The following is a 15,341-nucleotide window of genomic DNA, read 5'->3' as shown; positions in this document are numbered from 1 at the left end:
CACATATCAGGAAGCCGAGATATAAGCCATCTGCAGCTCAGTGATGTTATCAGGAACCCAGGTTTGTTCTAGCCTGCTTTGTCCTTGGCCTGCGTCTTTGGTCTTCATACCTGTCACATCACTGTTGCCAGATGGCTGCTTCATCTAGAAGTCTCACGTCCAATGTCAATGCAGGAAAAGGGGGAGGGTAAAGGGCAAAACGTGCACTCCAGCTGTGTCCGGCATTTTTTTATTAGGAAAATAAAAGCTTTCCTAGAAGCCCTACCCATTTAAATCTTATTGGCTTGATAGGGTCACATGACTATTCCTAAGATCAGTTATTGGCCAAGGGCCATAAGATTACTATGAATGGTGTAGACAGATCATAATTCATGCTCTGAATTGGGGAAGATGTCTACCATCATCAAGGGCCCTGTGTCTCTACCTGAACAAAATGTTTTTCTTTTTTCTATAAATGGGAGGAAAGAGGAAGTAATAGATGTTGGAAAGTTTTCTTATTTGCTGTTCAATCCCCTGGATTGATCTTGATTTCCTTGTCTTTTTTCTACTATTTAAAAATTTTCTTTGTATTTGTGTTCTATTATCTAACATATTATTTCAACTATTGTTCCAACTCTTTTATTGAAATTTTACTTCTAACATATCTTTAATTTCCAAGAGTTTTTTCTTATTCTTTAAAGTTCCAGGTTTATAGCATTCCATTTTTCTTTTTGTCATAGATACAATGTCTTTACTAGTCTACTCGAAGATGTTGATTATATGTTTTTAAAAATGGTTCTTTGGCTGCCTGTATTGCTCCTGTTTCCTCAGACTTCCTCTTTTCCTGTTTGGTCTCTGTCATTCTGGTGATTCTTGGCTGGCCATTATATATTGGGGTGGAGCTGCCAAATAGCTGTTTGACAGGCTGTGCTTGTTGAATGATAGACCATGGTGAACAATTGGGTGCAGCCCTCGCCATTTTTTTAGAGGTCTCCAAATTGTCAGAATCTGTAAGTCCTCCAGTCTCCTGCCTGGAGCATGAACGCTTTGTTAGTGTTCTAAGAGTAAAGCAGACAGAGGGCTGCGAGTCTAACTGCCTTTACTTAGACCTTTTTTTTTTTTTCAATGAAATGACTCCTTGCCCTTAGCTCTCTGGGATCCGTCTGGCTTAACCCCTCCATCTACCTGAGGGGCGGGGGGTGGAGTTCTAGGAGACTGGAGCCTAGGAGAAATCTGAGTGTTTAACTGACTCCTTATGGAGATTTTTAACCAACTCTCTTGTTTTAAGTCCCACTTTAAATCCTGGTCTTCAGGTATATCTACTGCCTCCAATTTCCTCTTTTTCTACTTTTGAGAACCATTTTGTATAAGTTAGAGGCTATCTAATCCTTGAAGGCTCAGACAAAACTATCTGCTCCTGGTGTTTATTTTTCTTTTATTATAGAAAAAACTTCAAACATAACAAAAATAGACAAAATAATAGGATTATCTTTCTGTACCTATAATCCAGCTCCAATAATTATCAATATATGTGGCTGATTATGACGCCTTTCCCATAATCATTTCAATTAGTGGGTACTGGTTAATTCAGATTTTCTAATTTTTCTAAAGTAAATTTTGATCATTTCTATTCTTTTTCTAATAAAGTACCCATTTACTAGCCTTGTGGCTAAGAGCTATAGTTCCAGAAACAGAGTATATGGGTTCAAATCCCTGTTCCTCCATTTAGGCAGTCAATTAAGCTTTCTGTGCCTTGGTTTCCTCACCTGTAAGATGGAAATAATAATGTTACTTATCTCATAGGGTTGTGGGGAAGATTCAATTAATTCATAAATGCAGAAAATTTAAAATAGTGTCTGGCATATTGCAATGGTAGCTATTATTATTATTAAGTTAAATGTATTGACATAAAGTTTTTAATGGCATTCACTTATAATTTATTTTTTCTATTATATCTTTAATTATGTCTCTTTTTTATTCTATTCTTAATGTTGTTTACTTATGAATATTCTCTTTTCTTCTTGATTAGTCTTGCATGGTTTCTTACTTTGATAATCTTTCCAAATACTTGCCTTTTGGATTTAGTAACCATCTCTAAGCTTGATTATTTCCCATTTCATTATTTTTTCTTTTATCATTTATATTTATGTTCTACTTTCTTTGGGGTTTCTCTCTTGTTCTTTTTCTAGATTCTTTAGCTGAATGCTTATCATATTTATTTCCCTCCTTTCTTCCTTCTTCCCTTTATGTATGTTGCATCCCATAAGTTTCAATATATAATAGTTGTAATCGTTGAGTTCTAAATATTTAATAATTCCCATTGTGATTTCCTACTAAAGCCATGATTGAAAAATATTTTTAATTTCCAAACATATATGTGTCTATACATATACATTTACTATAGAAGTATGATACAAATTCTTCAAAATTTACTAAGGTTTTTCTGTGATCTAGTATATGTGCTTTCTTTGTAAATGCTCCATTTGTACTTGAAAAAGAGGTGCATTCTCTATCTGTTGGATAGAGAATGATAGAGAATGATAGAGTTGAGCTTCTTCAATTTGTTTATATATTCTTTTGCCTTTTTTAAAATCTGCATTAAAGTCTCCTACTATGAATGTGGATTTGACCATTTCCCCTTGAAATCCTACCCTACTGTGTTGCATACGTTTTGAGGTTGTGTTCATCTTTTACTTTATAGCTATGAAGGTGGAGGAGAAGAAGGCTGGGGTAGGGACGCTGGACCCTGCTAACTACAGGAGGCGATGTCAGAATCAGGAAGGTAAGGTCACTTTGAGAACTTGATGCAAATCCTAGGAGGGTCTGAGACTTCCTTGAATATTCTTACAACAGCCCTTCTAACTAGAAATCTAAAGAGCTGGTTCCTTTCCCTGACCTACCCACAGTGTCTTCTCTAGATCTAAGGGAACCAGCTTTCACTCCGCCTTAAAGGAACCACATAATCAGGCTAAAGACATGAAACTGGCACTTTGTTTCTATGGATTAGGGCACAAAATTAAATTTGCCTAATTTTACAAGATCTACAAACCATACAAAATGCCAAAATTACCATTTTATGGATTCTAAAAGTGACAGCTCAGTTAAAACCAGTGCAAGAGATTGTTGAGCAGGGGTATTTCTCTTGCTCCAGAACTGCTGACTCAGAGGCCCTAAGGACCTTACACTCAACAGAGAAGCAGCCAAAGGGCTTATGAAGAGGCAATAGACAGGCTGTTGCCCCACCACTACCCCAGCTCCATTGGGAGGGAAACATTAATCTCGCTGCCCAGCTGGATGATCACTGAGCTGCAGAATGTGTAGAGCCACTCTGGGGCTGTCAGTGGAGAAGGAAGCAGTGAGGAGTTCCTAGGAGACCTTGGCATTGTCCTGAGCACACTGCCCAGCTGTTCACAGTGAGAGGAGAGGTCCCGCAGAGCAAAAGGAAGCTTGGGAGAGGGTTAGCCACTCCCTACTGTTCACCAGCTAAATGGCTACCCACTGATGATTATAATGGGAGCCAGGAAAAAACAGGACAAGGTATATCCAAGGCAGAAAGTAAAATATTTCCCTGACAGTCAACCTCCCCTGATTTCTTTAATAAGCATACTCTTTATGTATATAGCCCCTTATAATTTTCATAATCATGTTCCCATACACCATCCCATTCTATCTTCTCAAAAACCTTGCCCGGCAAGTACAGAAATAATTTTTTATTCCCACATCACAGATGAGGACACTGAGTCCCAGAAAGGGAGATATCCATGGGCATAGACCAAGTGAAGGACAAGCCAGGGAGCATGCAGGGCAGCTGACTCTCCAAGGTTCAGCTTGATGTGGTTTCTGTGTGACATCTACAGTCAATGAATGCCCAGGCATCTAACATCTGCATTTCAAGAGTTTAGGCTAAGAGGAAACCCCTCCAGGGGAAAAAATATATCAAGTTAATGTAGATCTTAAAAAGCCAAAAGCTCTTTCTCTAAGATCAGTAACATGATAAGGATGCCCACTCCTGCCGCTTGTATTAACATAGTACTGTAAGCCTCATCAGAGCAATTAGACAGAAAAAAACAAATCAAAGTTATCCAAATTGGAAAGAAAGAAGTAAAACTGACTCTATTTGCAGATGGCATGATCTTATAGGCCGAAAACCCTAAAGAAGCCACTAAAAAACTGTTAGAATTAATAAATTCAGTAAAGTTGCAGGATATGAAATCAATATACAAAAGTCAGTTGCATTTCTATACACTAATAATGAACTATCACAAAGAAAACAATTCTATTTACAATTGCAACAAAAAGGATAAAATGCTTAGTAATAAATAAATTTAACCAAGGAAGTAAAAGACTTGTACACTGAAAACTATAAGATATTGATAAAAAAGACTGAAGAGATAAATAAATGAAAAGAGATCTCATGCTCATGGTTTGGAAAAATTAATATTGTTAAAGCGTCCACACTACTCAAAGCAATCTGCAGATTCAATGCTACCTTACCAAAATTCCAATGGTATCTTTCACAGCAATACAACAAATAATCTTAAAATTTGTATGGTGCCAGAAAAAACTCTGTATAGTCAAAATAATCTTGAGAAAGAAGAACAAAGCTGGAGGCATCATGCATCCTAATTTCAAACTGTATTATCAAGTTATAGAAATCAAAACAGTATGATATTTGCATAAAAATAAACATATAGATCAATGGAATAGACTAGAGAGTTCGGAAATAAGGTCATGCACATATGTTCAATTAATTTACAACAAAGAAGCCAAGAATATACAATGGGGACAGGATAGTCTCTTCAATAAATACTGATAGGAAAACTGAAAAGCCACATGCAAAAGAATAAAACTGAACCACTGTCTTACACCAAACACAAAAAGCAACTCAAAATGGATAAAAGACTTGAATGTAAGACCTAAACTCCTAGAAGAAAACACAGGGAATAAGCTCCCTGACATCTGGCTTGGCAATGATTGTTTTTGGATTTGACACCCAAAACAAAGGCAACAAAAGCAAAAGTAAGCAAGTAGGACTACACCAAACTAAAAAGCTTCTGTACAGCAAAGGAAAACCATCAACAAAATGAAAAGGCAACCTACAGAGTGAGAGAAAACATGTGCAAGTCACATATCTGTTAAGGGGTTAATATTGAAAATATATAAAGAGCTCATACAATTTAATAGCAAAAAAAAAAAAAAAACCCACAGAAAAACAAAAACAAAAAGACAAAACCAATCCAATTAAAAAAGTCAGAAGAACTGAATAGATATTTTCCCAAAGAAGACATCCAATGACTAACGTGTACATGAAAAAGTGTTCAACATTGCTCATCATCAGGGAAATGCAAATTAAAACCACAATGAGCCATCACCTCATACCTGTTAGAATAGCTATTACCAAAAGACAAGTGTTAATAAATGTTGGTGAGGACAAAAGATCACCTCATACCTGTTAGAATAGCTATTATCAAAAGACAAGTGTTAACAAATGTTGGTGAGGACACGGAGAAAAAGGAACCCTTGTACACTGTGGGTTGAAATGTAAATTGATGCAGCCACTATGGAAAACAGTATAGGGATTCCTCAAAAAATTAAAAATAAAACTACCATATGATCCAGCAATCCCACTTTTGGTTATATATCTGAAGGAAACAAAATCACTGTCCTAAAGAGATATCTGCACAGCCATGTTCATTGCAGCATTATTTACAATAGCCAAGATATGAAAACAACCTGTGTCCAACAATGGATGAATGGATAAAGAAAATGTGGTGTGTGTATATATATACTGAGACATGAGAAAGAAGGAAACCCTGCTATTTGCAACACCATAGATAGCTTTTGAGGGCATTATGCTAAATGAAATAAGTCAGACAGAGAAAGACAAATACTGTGTGATCTCACTTACATGTAGAATCTTAAAAAACCAAACTCATAGAAACAGAGAACAGATTTCTGTTTGCCAGAGGTGAGTGGTGGAGAAGTGGGCCAAGTGGGCAAAGGTTGTCAAAGGTACGAACTTCCACTTGTAGGATAAATAAGTCCTGAGGATGTAATGTACAGCAAGGGGAAGATAGTTAACTATCTGTATATTTGAAAGTTGCTAAGACAGTGGATCTTAAAAGTTTTCATCACAAGAAAAAAAATCATAACTGTGTGTGGTGATGGATGTTAACTAAACTTATTGTGGTGATCATTTTGCAATATATACATATATCAAATCATTAAGTTGTATACCTTAAATGAATACAGTGTTATATGTCAATTATACCTCCATGAAAAAATAGAGGAAACTGTGGAGGTGGGGGTATGGTGGGCTAGGTTTACAGAAGTCTGCTCTATTATTCTGTAAGTCTAAACCTGTACTAAAAAATCTATTAATTATTTTTAAAAATTGTTGACTAACTCAAGACAACTCTGATAAGAACCTGGTAGCAGAACGTCCTCCCTTCGAGCTGAGAGCATTCCGCTGCCTCTGTGCACGCAGACCTTGTGGGGGCTTTAATAGCACTTGGGCTTCCCAGCGGATATGGGAGTTCTGCTCATTCTCATAGTTCTCACTATAGCACCGGGCTATCTTTTCCGGCAACTGTTGAATTGTTCGGAAATGAAATTTTGTCAAACCCAAGCCTTGGGGCAGTGGCCCTGTCCAGAATTCCCATGTCTTCCATTTTGCTTTGGTGGCCTTAGCTCTTTGTAACTGGAGGATATGAAGGAGAAATGCCAGTTCTTAGTAACTCTCTCTTTCTTCCTCTTTTGTGCTGTGCCCATAGACCATCGTTCCATCCACATTGGGCTTTCAGTCCCCAGTTACCCTCCAAGGAAAAGAGACCAGAAGGAACATCTTTCAGGCCGGCAAAAGGTCCGCTGGGGCCTGTGGCCCGACAAGCCGCGGCAGGAACTGACTGGTGCAGGGAGCAGGGGGAGCAGGCGAGACAGCAGTGTGGATCATGTCGGCAGTACCCGTGAGTTGTTAAGAGGCACGGTCTGGGGAGCCATCTGTTTGTGGGTCCTGACAGGCACAGCAGGGCAGGAGGACTCTCTGGGTACAGGGCTCAGGCCTTCAGGTCCACTCTGCTCTGCTGCTGCCATTGCAGACAGCCTCGCTGCTCGGGGATCCCTTTAGTCGGGCTGAGCCCCTTTGCCCTCTGGTGACTCTGAGTCCTCTGCTTCAGATTCATTCAGTGTTGATGTCGTGATTTAATTCTCAGAGTCATTTCCCTCATTTCTACATTCCTAGGGACCACAAGCCCTTGCCCTTCTTAAGAACCAATAACAAACATGACTGTTAGGTATGAGTCATTGTGCTCAGTAAATGGAATTCCTTCTCACGTTACCTCTACCCTCTGTCTCCACCAGAGCTTGAAGGAATGATACAGAATTGTCCAGGACCCTGCATGGGGGCTTGCAGACTCCTGGGAAGCATTCTCTCAGGTCAACCAAGCCTGGAGGCCTTCCTCTGCTGCTGTAAAAAGCAGTTCTGGGCTGTCTAAAAATCAGTCTTCTGTTCTTTCCTGTGGAAAGAAAGGTATCACTCTTAAGGGGAGTAGAAAGACTGGACTCTTTAAAGCATTGTATTCTTTTGAGACTTTACTGTTTCTAGGGATATGATTTCACCCCCCAGCATATCCCAAATCTGCTTAACAAATGGTACAGAACTGGTTTCTATTACATATTTCCACTGTCTTGAGCAAGGCAAAATTAGTTATTTTACCATTTAAACCTTCGAAGGAATGTCAGAGGCAGTAACAGCCTCTTCATGTCCCTATAAGAGGAGACCTGACACACATGCTCCCAAGGGCTATCAGAGCCACCCCCAACCCTGCAGCTGCCCTGTTGGCACCAAGTCTACTAGGGGCTGTGGCTTTTTGGAGTAAATGTGTCTTTGTGGGAGATGGGTTAATGAGGAGTCCTTTGGAGGTGTCTAGGGTAAGAGATGAGTACTGGTTAGAATATGCCCATGCACACGTACACACAAACACACACACAAGTGAATGTGCACACACACATGCTCAGGGATAAGAACGTCAGAGACCCAGCAGACAGCAAGCCTGCTGGGAAGAACTCTTGCTCACCATGCAGGATCCGGATGCCTCACACTCACTTTCTAGGGCATCCCCCTGTCACCATACCGCTGCACAACATTCAGGGACAAAGTCACCCCTTGAAAGTCAAGTCTGCTGTGTCCCTCCTGAGCCAAGGGAGAGGAAAATGGTTTAGATTTGGTGCTCTCTGTTCAAAGGGTTTGAAGGAGGCCTAATAAATGGTATGTATGGATGTGATATCATCACAAAAGTGGTCATGAATGGTGGAATTTACTTTGTTTTGGTGGTTTCTGCTTCAGTTAACCCTGGGTTTCACTGGAAACCAAAATGGGGAGAATGTAGAATCCTTTGTTACCTTTGTACATTCGGTTCATTCCTTTCACAGCCTGCCTTTCGCATACCACGCACACACATTACTGGCTTGTCCCTGGTGTGGCTATGGAACAAGGGAGGGAGAATGGAAGAGCCTAGGAGGACAGGAAATTTCAAGCTATGTCTTTCAAACTGGAGTAAAGTAGGGACCCCTTTTAAAGGGAAAATAGCTTCTTGTGGAGCCATGAAAATTCATCTGTATGTTTGTAGAGCCCCAGGGGAGCCATAAAAATTCCAGTTTGAGAAACATTTAATTAACTAAGGTTTTATTCCATAAAAATGTATTTCAATTTTGAATTATAACAATAGAAAAGTTTCACCCTTATATCTGATAAAAGAAATCTTTTTAAGATTATCATCAAAAGAAAAACACGAAATTTAAAAATTCAAATAGAACCCACCTACCCCTAAGAATACATTTCAGACCCAGTTCTAGGTGCACTGATTTAAGGGAGCCACAAAGCCTGCTAGTAAGGTCCACAGCTACAGTGATGTTTCTGTATCTTCTGTAGCTTTGGGGCCTGAGCTTGTCCCTGCCATTCTTTATGGGGTGATAGAGGCGGTAGATGCCCCTTCAGTCATTCACTTCTTCTCACCTAAGTGGGGCATTGATTGCATGATGCAGATATAAACGCTGCTCTACCACATCACAAGGGCAATGACAATGACCTGCAGAAAGGAAAACAAAGTGGTGCCAGAATCCTTTTACCCGTATCATCTAGAAAATTGTTTGAATCTCCCAATTTTCTTTGCTGTAGGGCAGCTGATCGCATATGTGTTTCCTCTCTGAGTGTCCTGTCTATTATGTGAATCCATCCAGATAGCCCAGGCAGCTGGCCTGGCCACATAGCACAAGTGAGACCTCCTGCTACCCAGAGGGGGGACTGTGCATAATGTGGGGGCCTTGCAGATATAAAATACTTCACACAGTGCACAGTAAGAATGTAACATAAGTTAGTTCTATTGATATACATTAACCCAGTTTTACAGCAAGGAGTCCAAAAATCTTTTCTCTCTACAAGTGGATATTGATTTGATTTGGTTGATTGATACCAAGGGCTTATGAGATGCTTCTGGAGGAAGGGGTGTGAAAAATTATGAAGGCCTTGAAAATATACTGAAAAACTCTGGGGTCATTAAAAGATCAAAACCACACCGAGATGAGCAATAAAGGAGAGAAAAGCAGTTTTCTAGACAGACGTTTGAGCCTCATGAGGTTCCAAGGCCCGAGAACCACGGATGTATTTCATGTGCTCTTTCTTTTCCTGTTTCTGATGAGAAAGGAGCAAAGGTTGGGACAGAAGACATTTATCTTGTTGAATGAACTCAAAAATAGTCTGGAGGCTTTGGCTAGAAATAAATGATAAAGATTTATTCAAGGGACTTAGAGTTTGCAAACTGGAAACACAGCTAGGCAATAACCCAGAAGTGTTTCAAAGAAGAAAGAAAAGTTAAGAGTTCTTCTAAACAGTACATTTTTGAGAACAATCAGTCCTGCATTCTTAGTCCTAGGATTGGCCCAGGATGTTGTCAGATGACAGACAGTCTGGATGATAGTTGCCTGGTGATCTAGAGGATGGACCCAGGAGATCTGGTCATGCCTGATAGTCTGGATAACAGATGTTATCCAGATATGTGAGTCCTTCAGGAGGCGACCAGAGGGTTATCTGGAGGTCTGGTGTATGTCCAGGCATTGACACAAGACTAAAAAGTTCAGAAAGTTTAAGTTCTCAGGCTAATTAGAACATGAATAAGGTCTTTCCTCATGCTTCAAACTTCATAATGTTAATACTCCTAGCAGCTTGGTTAAAGTGACTGCATTTTATATATTCCCTATCTTTTTTTAGTCTCTAAAGCATCTCCTCCATGGAGGAGTTCCTGAGACAGGAGTTCCATGTCTCCAATGCAGGAGCAAAGACAATTGGGTTTCTTTTAGAGTCTAAAACTTTAAAATGGGGTGGCTTCCTCAACTTTGTCCACATTATCAATTTTAATCTTGGAAAGATACAAGTAGAGAAAGGGAGAAGAGGGAGGAAAAGCAGAAACAATTCTAGACCTTTTATGCCCTCTTGTGGGGGATGGGCAGGCAGGAAGGCAAACTGAAATTTCCCAAAGGAAGTCTGCATTTACTCTTCTCTCTCAGAAGCACCATCCTGAATTCTTTAAGTCACATATTTCTATGTCTGTAAGCTTATTTTCTGGAGATTTTTCTCTTTCTTTCTGATGTCTTGTCACCTTGGTTGTTCATGGTGTTTAATGGACTATTTCTCCACCTGGGCATTAATGGAAATGTATTCTCCTGTTTTTCCAGAAAGAAGTTTTATTATATAAAGGTCTCTCTTTAGCCTGCTGCAAAGAAGGCGCTTTTCTTTTGGTTTCCAGGAGGTGGTGTCTAAGCCTCTTGGATCTCCGCTTTATATAAAGCCTAAATAATGCCTTTTTTATTTTCTTGTAGATATTTAATCATGCTTGCTACCCTCAGTTTCAGTCCCTGTCAGTGTCAGCTATAGTCTCGGCAGTGTTTGCTCCAATTACCCTGAGGCTCCGTGGTGATAGGTCTCAGAGGGTATGGGGGGAGGGGCCCTCTGCGTTAGGAGTTGGGGGCTGAGGCTCAGCCTCAGTTTTGCAACTGGGCTGGTAAAAATTAACTGTTGTTTCTCTGCGGTCCCGTCCCGCTTCTCTGCTTTCTGCCCTGATGACGACTAGGCCCTGCCGCCAGCTGCATGGAACTTACAGTACTTTCAGACAGGGATGTTCAGGGAAGTCGCCATACCTTTTCCCCTCCCCCCTGCTCCTGCAGGGAGCTCCAGCAGCTGTGAGAGGCAGCTTCTTTATTTCTCCCAGTCCACTGCCCAACACCCGAGGTTCTGACCTGTGGTAGCTCTTATGCGCAGATCCCATGCTCAGATGTGCTGGTGTGCAGTTTGGGTGTTTTTGTTGAGTTTTAGATGTTCAGCTTATTGTTGTTTCAAGGGGAGAGATCTGAGGACATCTCTCACTCTGCCATGTTTCCCAGAATCTACTCTTCTCTCTCTTCTTGCCCTTTGACACCGTAAAACCTGGATCTCCTGGAATTGTCAACATATACAGCATTCCTTCCGCAATCTCAACAATTATTCTAAAAACAAACAAAAACACAAATAAACAAAGAATTTCTATTAGAATAGGATGCTGAATTAGTAGCTTTAGGGCCTTAAGGGGAGATAAGGATTGAGAGACAGAGTCTGCAAGTGAGCCACTGCAAGTCCTAATATGTTAAAGTTAAAGTCCTAATACATTAAAAATACATATAAAGTTTTTATAAATCATACATTAGCTAGATTTACCTCATTTCTTGAAGGGTAGCTAATAGGACTCTAGCCTCCTCACCTGCATCCTGGGGGAGGTCCATATCTTTGCCTCAATTTCTGTGAATTCCCAGAGGCTTTCAGTCTCGGGGTCACTCTGGCTCCAAGTCCCTCCTTGATGGACTCTTGGTCTCCCTGTGTCACCTCCTGTATTTGTTCTTTGCTTTCACCTCCAGGCTAGCTCAGGCATAGAGTTCAGACCTTCTTTGATTTCCCCCAAATTGGTTACATACAGCATATATGTGAGTAGCAGGCTTTGTTGATGGTTCAGAATCATGGAGCAGTTTAACATTGCAGAGAAACACGATTTTTAAAATGAGATACTAGATACCCTTGTTCTTAAAACCCTCTTGGACAGACTGGAAGTTTCTATTGGCCACTTTTCTCTGCAGTTCCAGCCTTTTCCCATATTTTTGCCAACTCCCACCTGGCCCTGCTCCTGCTCCTGAGTCCCTCACATCTCCTTGTTTCTTGGTTTCTGAACCCCGTCTCCTCACACACATGGAAACTAACTCTCCTCACTTATCAGTCACATCAATTTCCCTCTGCCCCTCACCTTGGCTCCAGGTCCATCTTTGCACAACTAAAGGCACATAATGTGTTAAACTAGACAAAAAGACCATCTCCTCTAAGACTAGCCCTTCTGCAGCCTAGAAGACCTGAAAAAGGCCTTGACATTTCCTTTTCCTCCTTCTCCTTCCCCATCGGCCTCTATAAAAGGAAGGAGGCAGCATCAAGATTCAGTCATAGGAATCAGGCCCCCCATTCTCCTCTGGTCTTAGAAGGGAGAAGCGGCAGCTCTTTATTTTGATTTTAAACAACAATTTCTTCACTTTACTGCATTTATATTCACAAAAAAAAAAGAAAAAAGAAAAAAAAAGAGAAAGAAAAAAAACAGTAAGGACTACATGCTAATTGAAGAATATCTGTGACATCTTATACATCTTAAATTAGGAATAATGGATGCGATACAAACAATTGCTTTTTACTATTTGGGCTCTCCAGGAATGACAGAATCTCCTTCTCTGGGGCTCCAGTAAGAAGAGTGTCGTTGCTGTCTTTTCTCTGTGAGGTTTCCTACAACCACTCAGGTCTCTCTGATTTCACAGTGAAGCTGATGCCCTTTCCCCACCCAGTGGGGGAAGGCTGAGGGGTCTTATATTTGAATTTCTCAACCAGCCTTGGCTGAGTCTTCCCCTTGCCCAATACATGGAGATCTTCCAGCCTTGGTTCCATCCAAGAGTGTTTTGGGGGAGCTAGCAATGAACTTACCAGGCTCCGTGGACCCTCTCACACAGCTTCCTCCCTTAGCCAGGGCCAAGGGTTCCTTTCTTGACCTTCCTTCCTTCCTTTCTTTTTTTTCTTTCGGCCTGCTCTGCCTTTGCTCTGCCCTCTTTTTCTTCTTCTTCTTTTTTTTTTTTACTGATTTTCTTCTTCTTCTTTCTTCTTCTTCTTCTTCTTCTTACTGATTCACCATTCCTTCTTATTCTAACTATTTTTACTGCCATGACTCAACATTCTTTGTAAGTCTTACACTTCCAGTTTTGAAGAAGGTACACAGAAGAAAATCTTCATACCCTAGAATTTCATATAAGGGACTTATGATTAAGAAGGGAATCTTTGGAGCTGGCCAAGGATAGAGTGTGTACTGAAGCTGGCTTGGCCAAGGACGGATGTGTGTGCATGCGTGTGTGTGTGTGTGTGTGTGTGTGTGTGTGTGTGTGTGTGTTTGAGAGAAAGAGAGAGAGAGAGCGAGCACGTAAACTCCTTTACAACAGCAAAGGAGTTTGTCACAGTCCCAAAGCAGAACCCCCAGCCAGGCTCAGTGGATGGACACAGGACCTTCTCATTCACCTCTCTGGGACAGCATGGCCTCTTTCCCAGGCTTCTCCTGTAGACCTGCTTCATAGCCCTCTTTCTCTGCAGCTGTTTCTGCCTCTCTGTGCCCTCAGCTTTCTGTTTACAGGCTCTCCCTTCCAGAAACCATCAGGAAAGGCCCAGCTATCTCAGAAAACTAAATCAAAATTTCCAGGCTTGGGTCAGGTGTCCAAAGAATAGTTCCTAGTCCAATTAACTGTAGCCAAGGGACACAACTCGCACATTCCACAAACACACCTGCCAGAGGGTTATCCATTTGGGAAGAGGGGTATGTGCTGGGCTGACATCCCCAAAGCTACCTACAACTGGAGGGGTCCCCATAAACACTGCAAGTGGGCAGATTCTCTTCTCCTCCTCTCTCAGCAAACACATTTGGAGTTTATGGACAGCTTTCTAGAAAAAAAATTTTGCTGCTCACGAAACTAGGACTTGGGGCCTTCAAGTCCCCTCTCAAGACCAACTTCACACGATTGCAAGCATGACTTTAGAATCCTCGGGTCCATCTCCCACTCCCCAACACCCAGTGGCCTTGAGCTACCCAAAGTCCACACCTGGCTATGCGAATCCTCGGGTCCATCTCCCACTCCCCAACACCCAGTGGCCTTGAGCTACCCAAAGTCCATACCCGGCTATGCCCCCAGCTCCATTTACTTGTTCTTGGCTCTTTTTTTTTTTTTTTTGCTGAGCTTAATCCCAGCTCGTGAGTGTTAATCAGTAAAATTCATTCGCCCAGCCAATATTTATTGAGTGCCCATTCTGTGAGAGCCCTGTGATGGGGGCCAGCAGCCTAATGTGAGCAAGACAGGCACTGACCTCACCAAGATGGCTGGCTAGCAATTTACGTGGAGCCTAAGAGAGGGAGAGCCTCTGAACAGACGGCTCAGACCTGAAGACCCCAGGACCAAGTCCTCATACTGACTTCCTGATGGTCCTAAATGCCTCTTAGGTCTTTATTAAAAGTTGAAAGCTTGCCAATTCACAGTCCAATAGGCCATTTGGTGCTTCGCTCATCCAATGACTGGACAATCCCCATCCAGTAAGAGACCGATTACAGTTGCTTATTTTAGTGCGCTTCCTGAAGCTTGTTCCCACCAAGGTTGTGATTTTCCCAGCAACTGACTGCTGGTTGAGTCCATTCCTACAGTTGGGTGTCACTTTACAACTTGTGAGCTATTGACTAGAAGGGCTGTTGTTATCTGTGGCATTTCCCATCACGTGGATTAACTTCTGACATGCTGCATGCATGGAGGCTCGCGGTGCGTTAGAGCTACCTGATCCAGTAGCCGAGCATGTGGGTTGTTAAACCTCCCCTGGGCAGGAGGGGGGAGCAGAGAGAAGGGAGAGGCCTCAGGGTGGAGGGGTAGGGGAGAATCATGAGAGCAGCGTGGGCACTTGGAAGCTGAAAAGGATTGAGCCCTTGAAATGTTTAGAAGGGCCAAGCTGGTGATGAGTAAAAAGGGAAGATGGTGTCACTTGTTGGCAACAACAAAAATAGCGATATTTATTGGGTGACAGGTATATGCTAAGCACTGTGCCAGCCACGTCACATATATTATCTTAATGGCCACCACAATCCAGTAAGACAGGTGTGAAAATTTCCTTTTATAAATGGGAAAACTCAGGCTCAGAGAGCTTAATGCCTTGCCAGGATCCTATTGCTAATAATAAGCAGAGTCAGGCGTTGAACCCAGGTCTGGGCTCTGAAAGCACCACATGAATA

The 15,341-nt window shown here is 41.5% G+C and overlaps 1 protein-coding gene across 2 annotated transcripts in view; it reads left to right on the top strand.

Annotated features, from left to right (window-relative positions):
- The first annotated feature begins 2,682 nt into the window (after window positions 1-2,682).
- Window positions 2,683-15,341, top strand: part of SLC4A5 (solute carrier family 4 member 5) — an 82,076-nt gene continuing 69,417 nt past the window's right edge. Inside the window, exons 1-2 of one of the 2 annotated variants that reach the window (XM_006905192.2) lie at window positions 2,683-2,761; window positions 6,753-6,944. In XM_006905192.2, the coding sequence (XP_006905254.1) occupies window positions 2,683-2,761; window positions 6,753-6,944 (271 nt within the window). The remainder of the gene's footprint in view (window positions 2,762-6,752; window positions 6,945-15,341) is intronic. The other variant, XM_006905193.2, reaches the window with a different exon arrangement.

This window comes from Pteropus alecto, unplaced genomic scaffold, assembly GCF_000325575.1.
Source record: "Pteropus alecto unplaced genomic scaffold, ASM32557v1 scaffold100, whole genome shotgun sequence".
Classification (NCBI taxonomy): Eukaryota; Metazoa; Chordata; class Mammalia; order Chiroptera; family Pteropodidae; genus Pteropus; species Pteropus alecto.
Note: the sequence above shows the minus strand (reverse complement) of the source record. Positions and strands in the feature narration are given on the sequence as shown.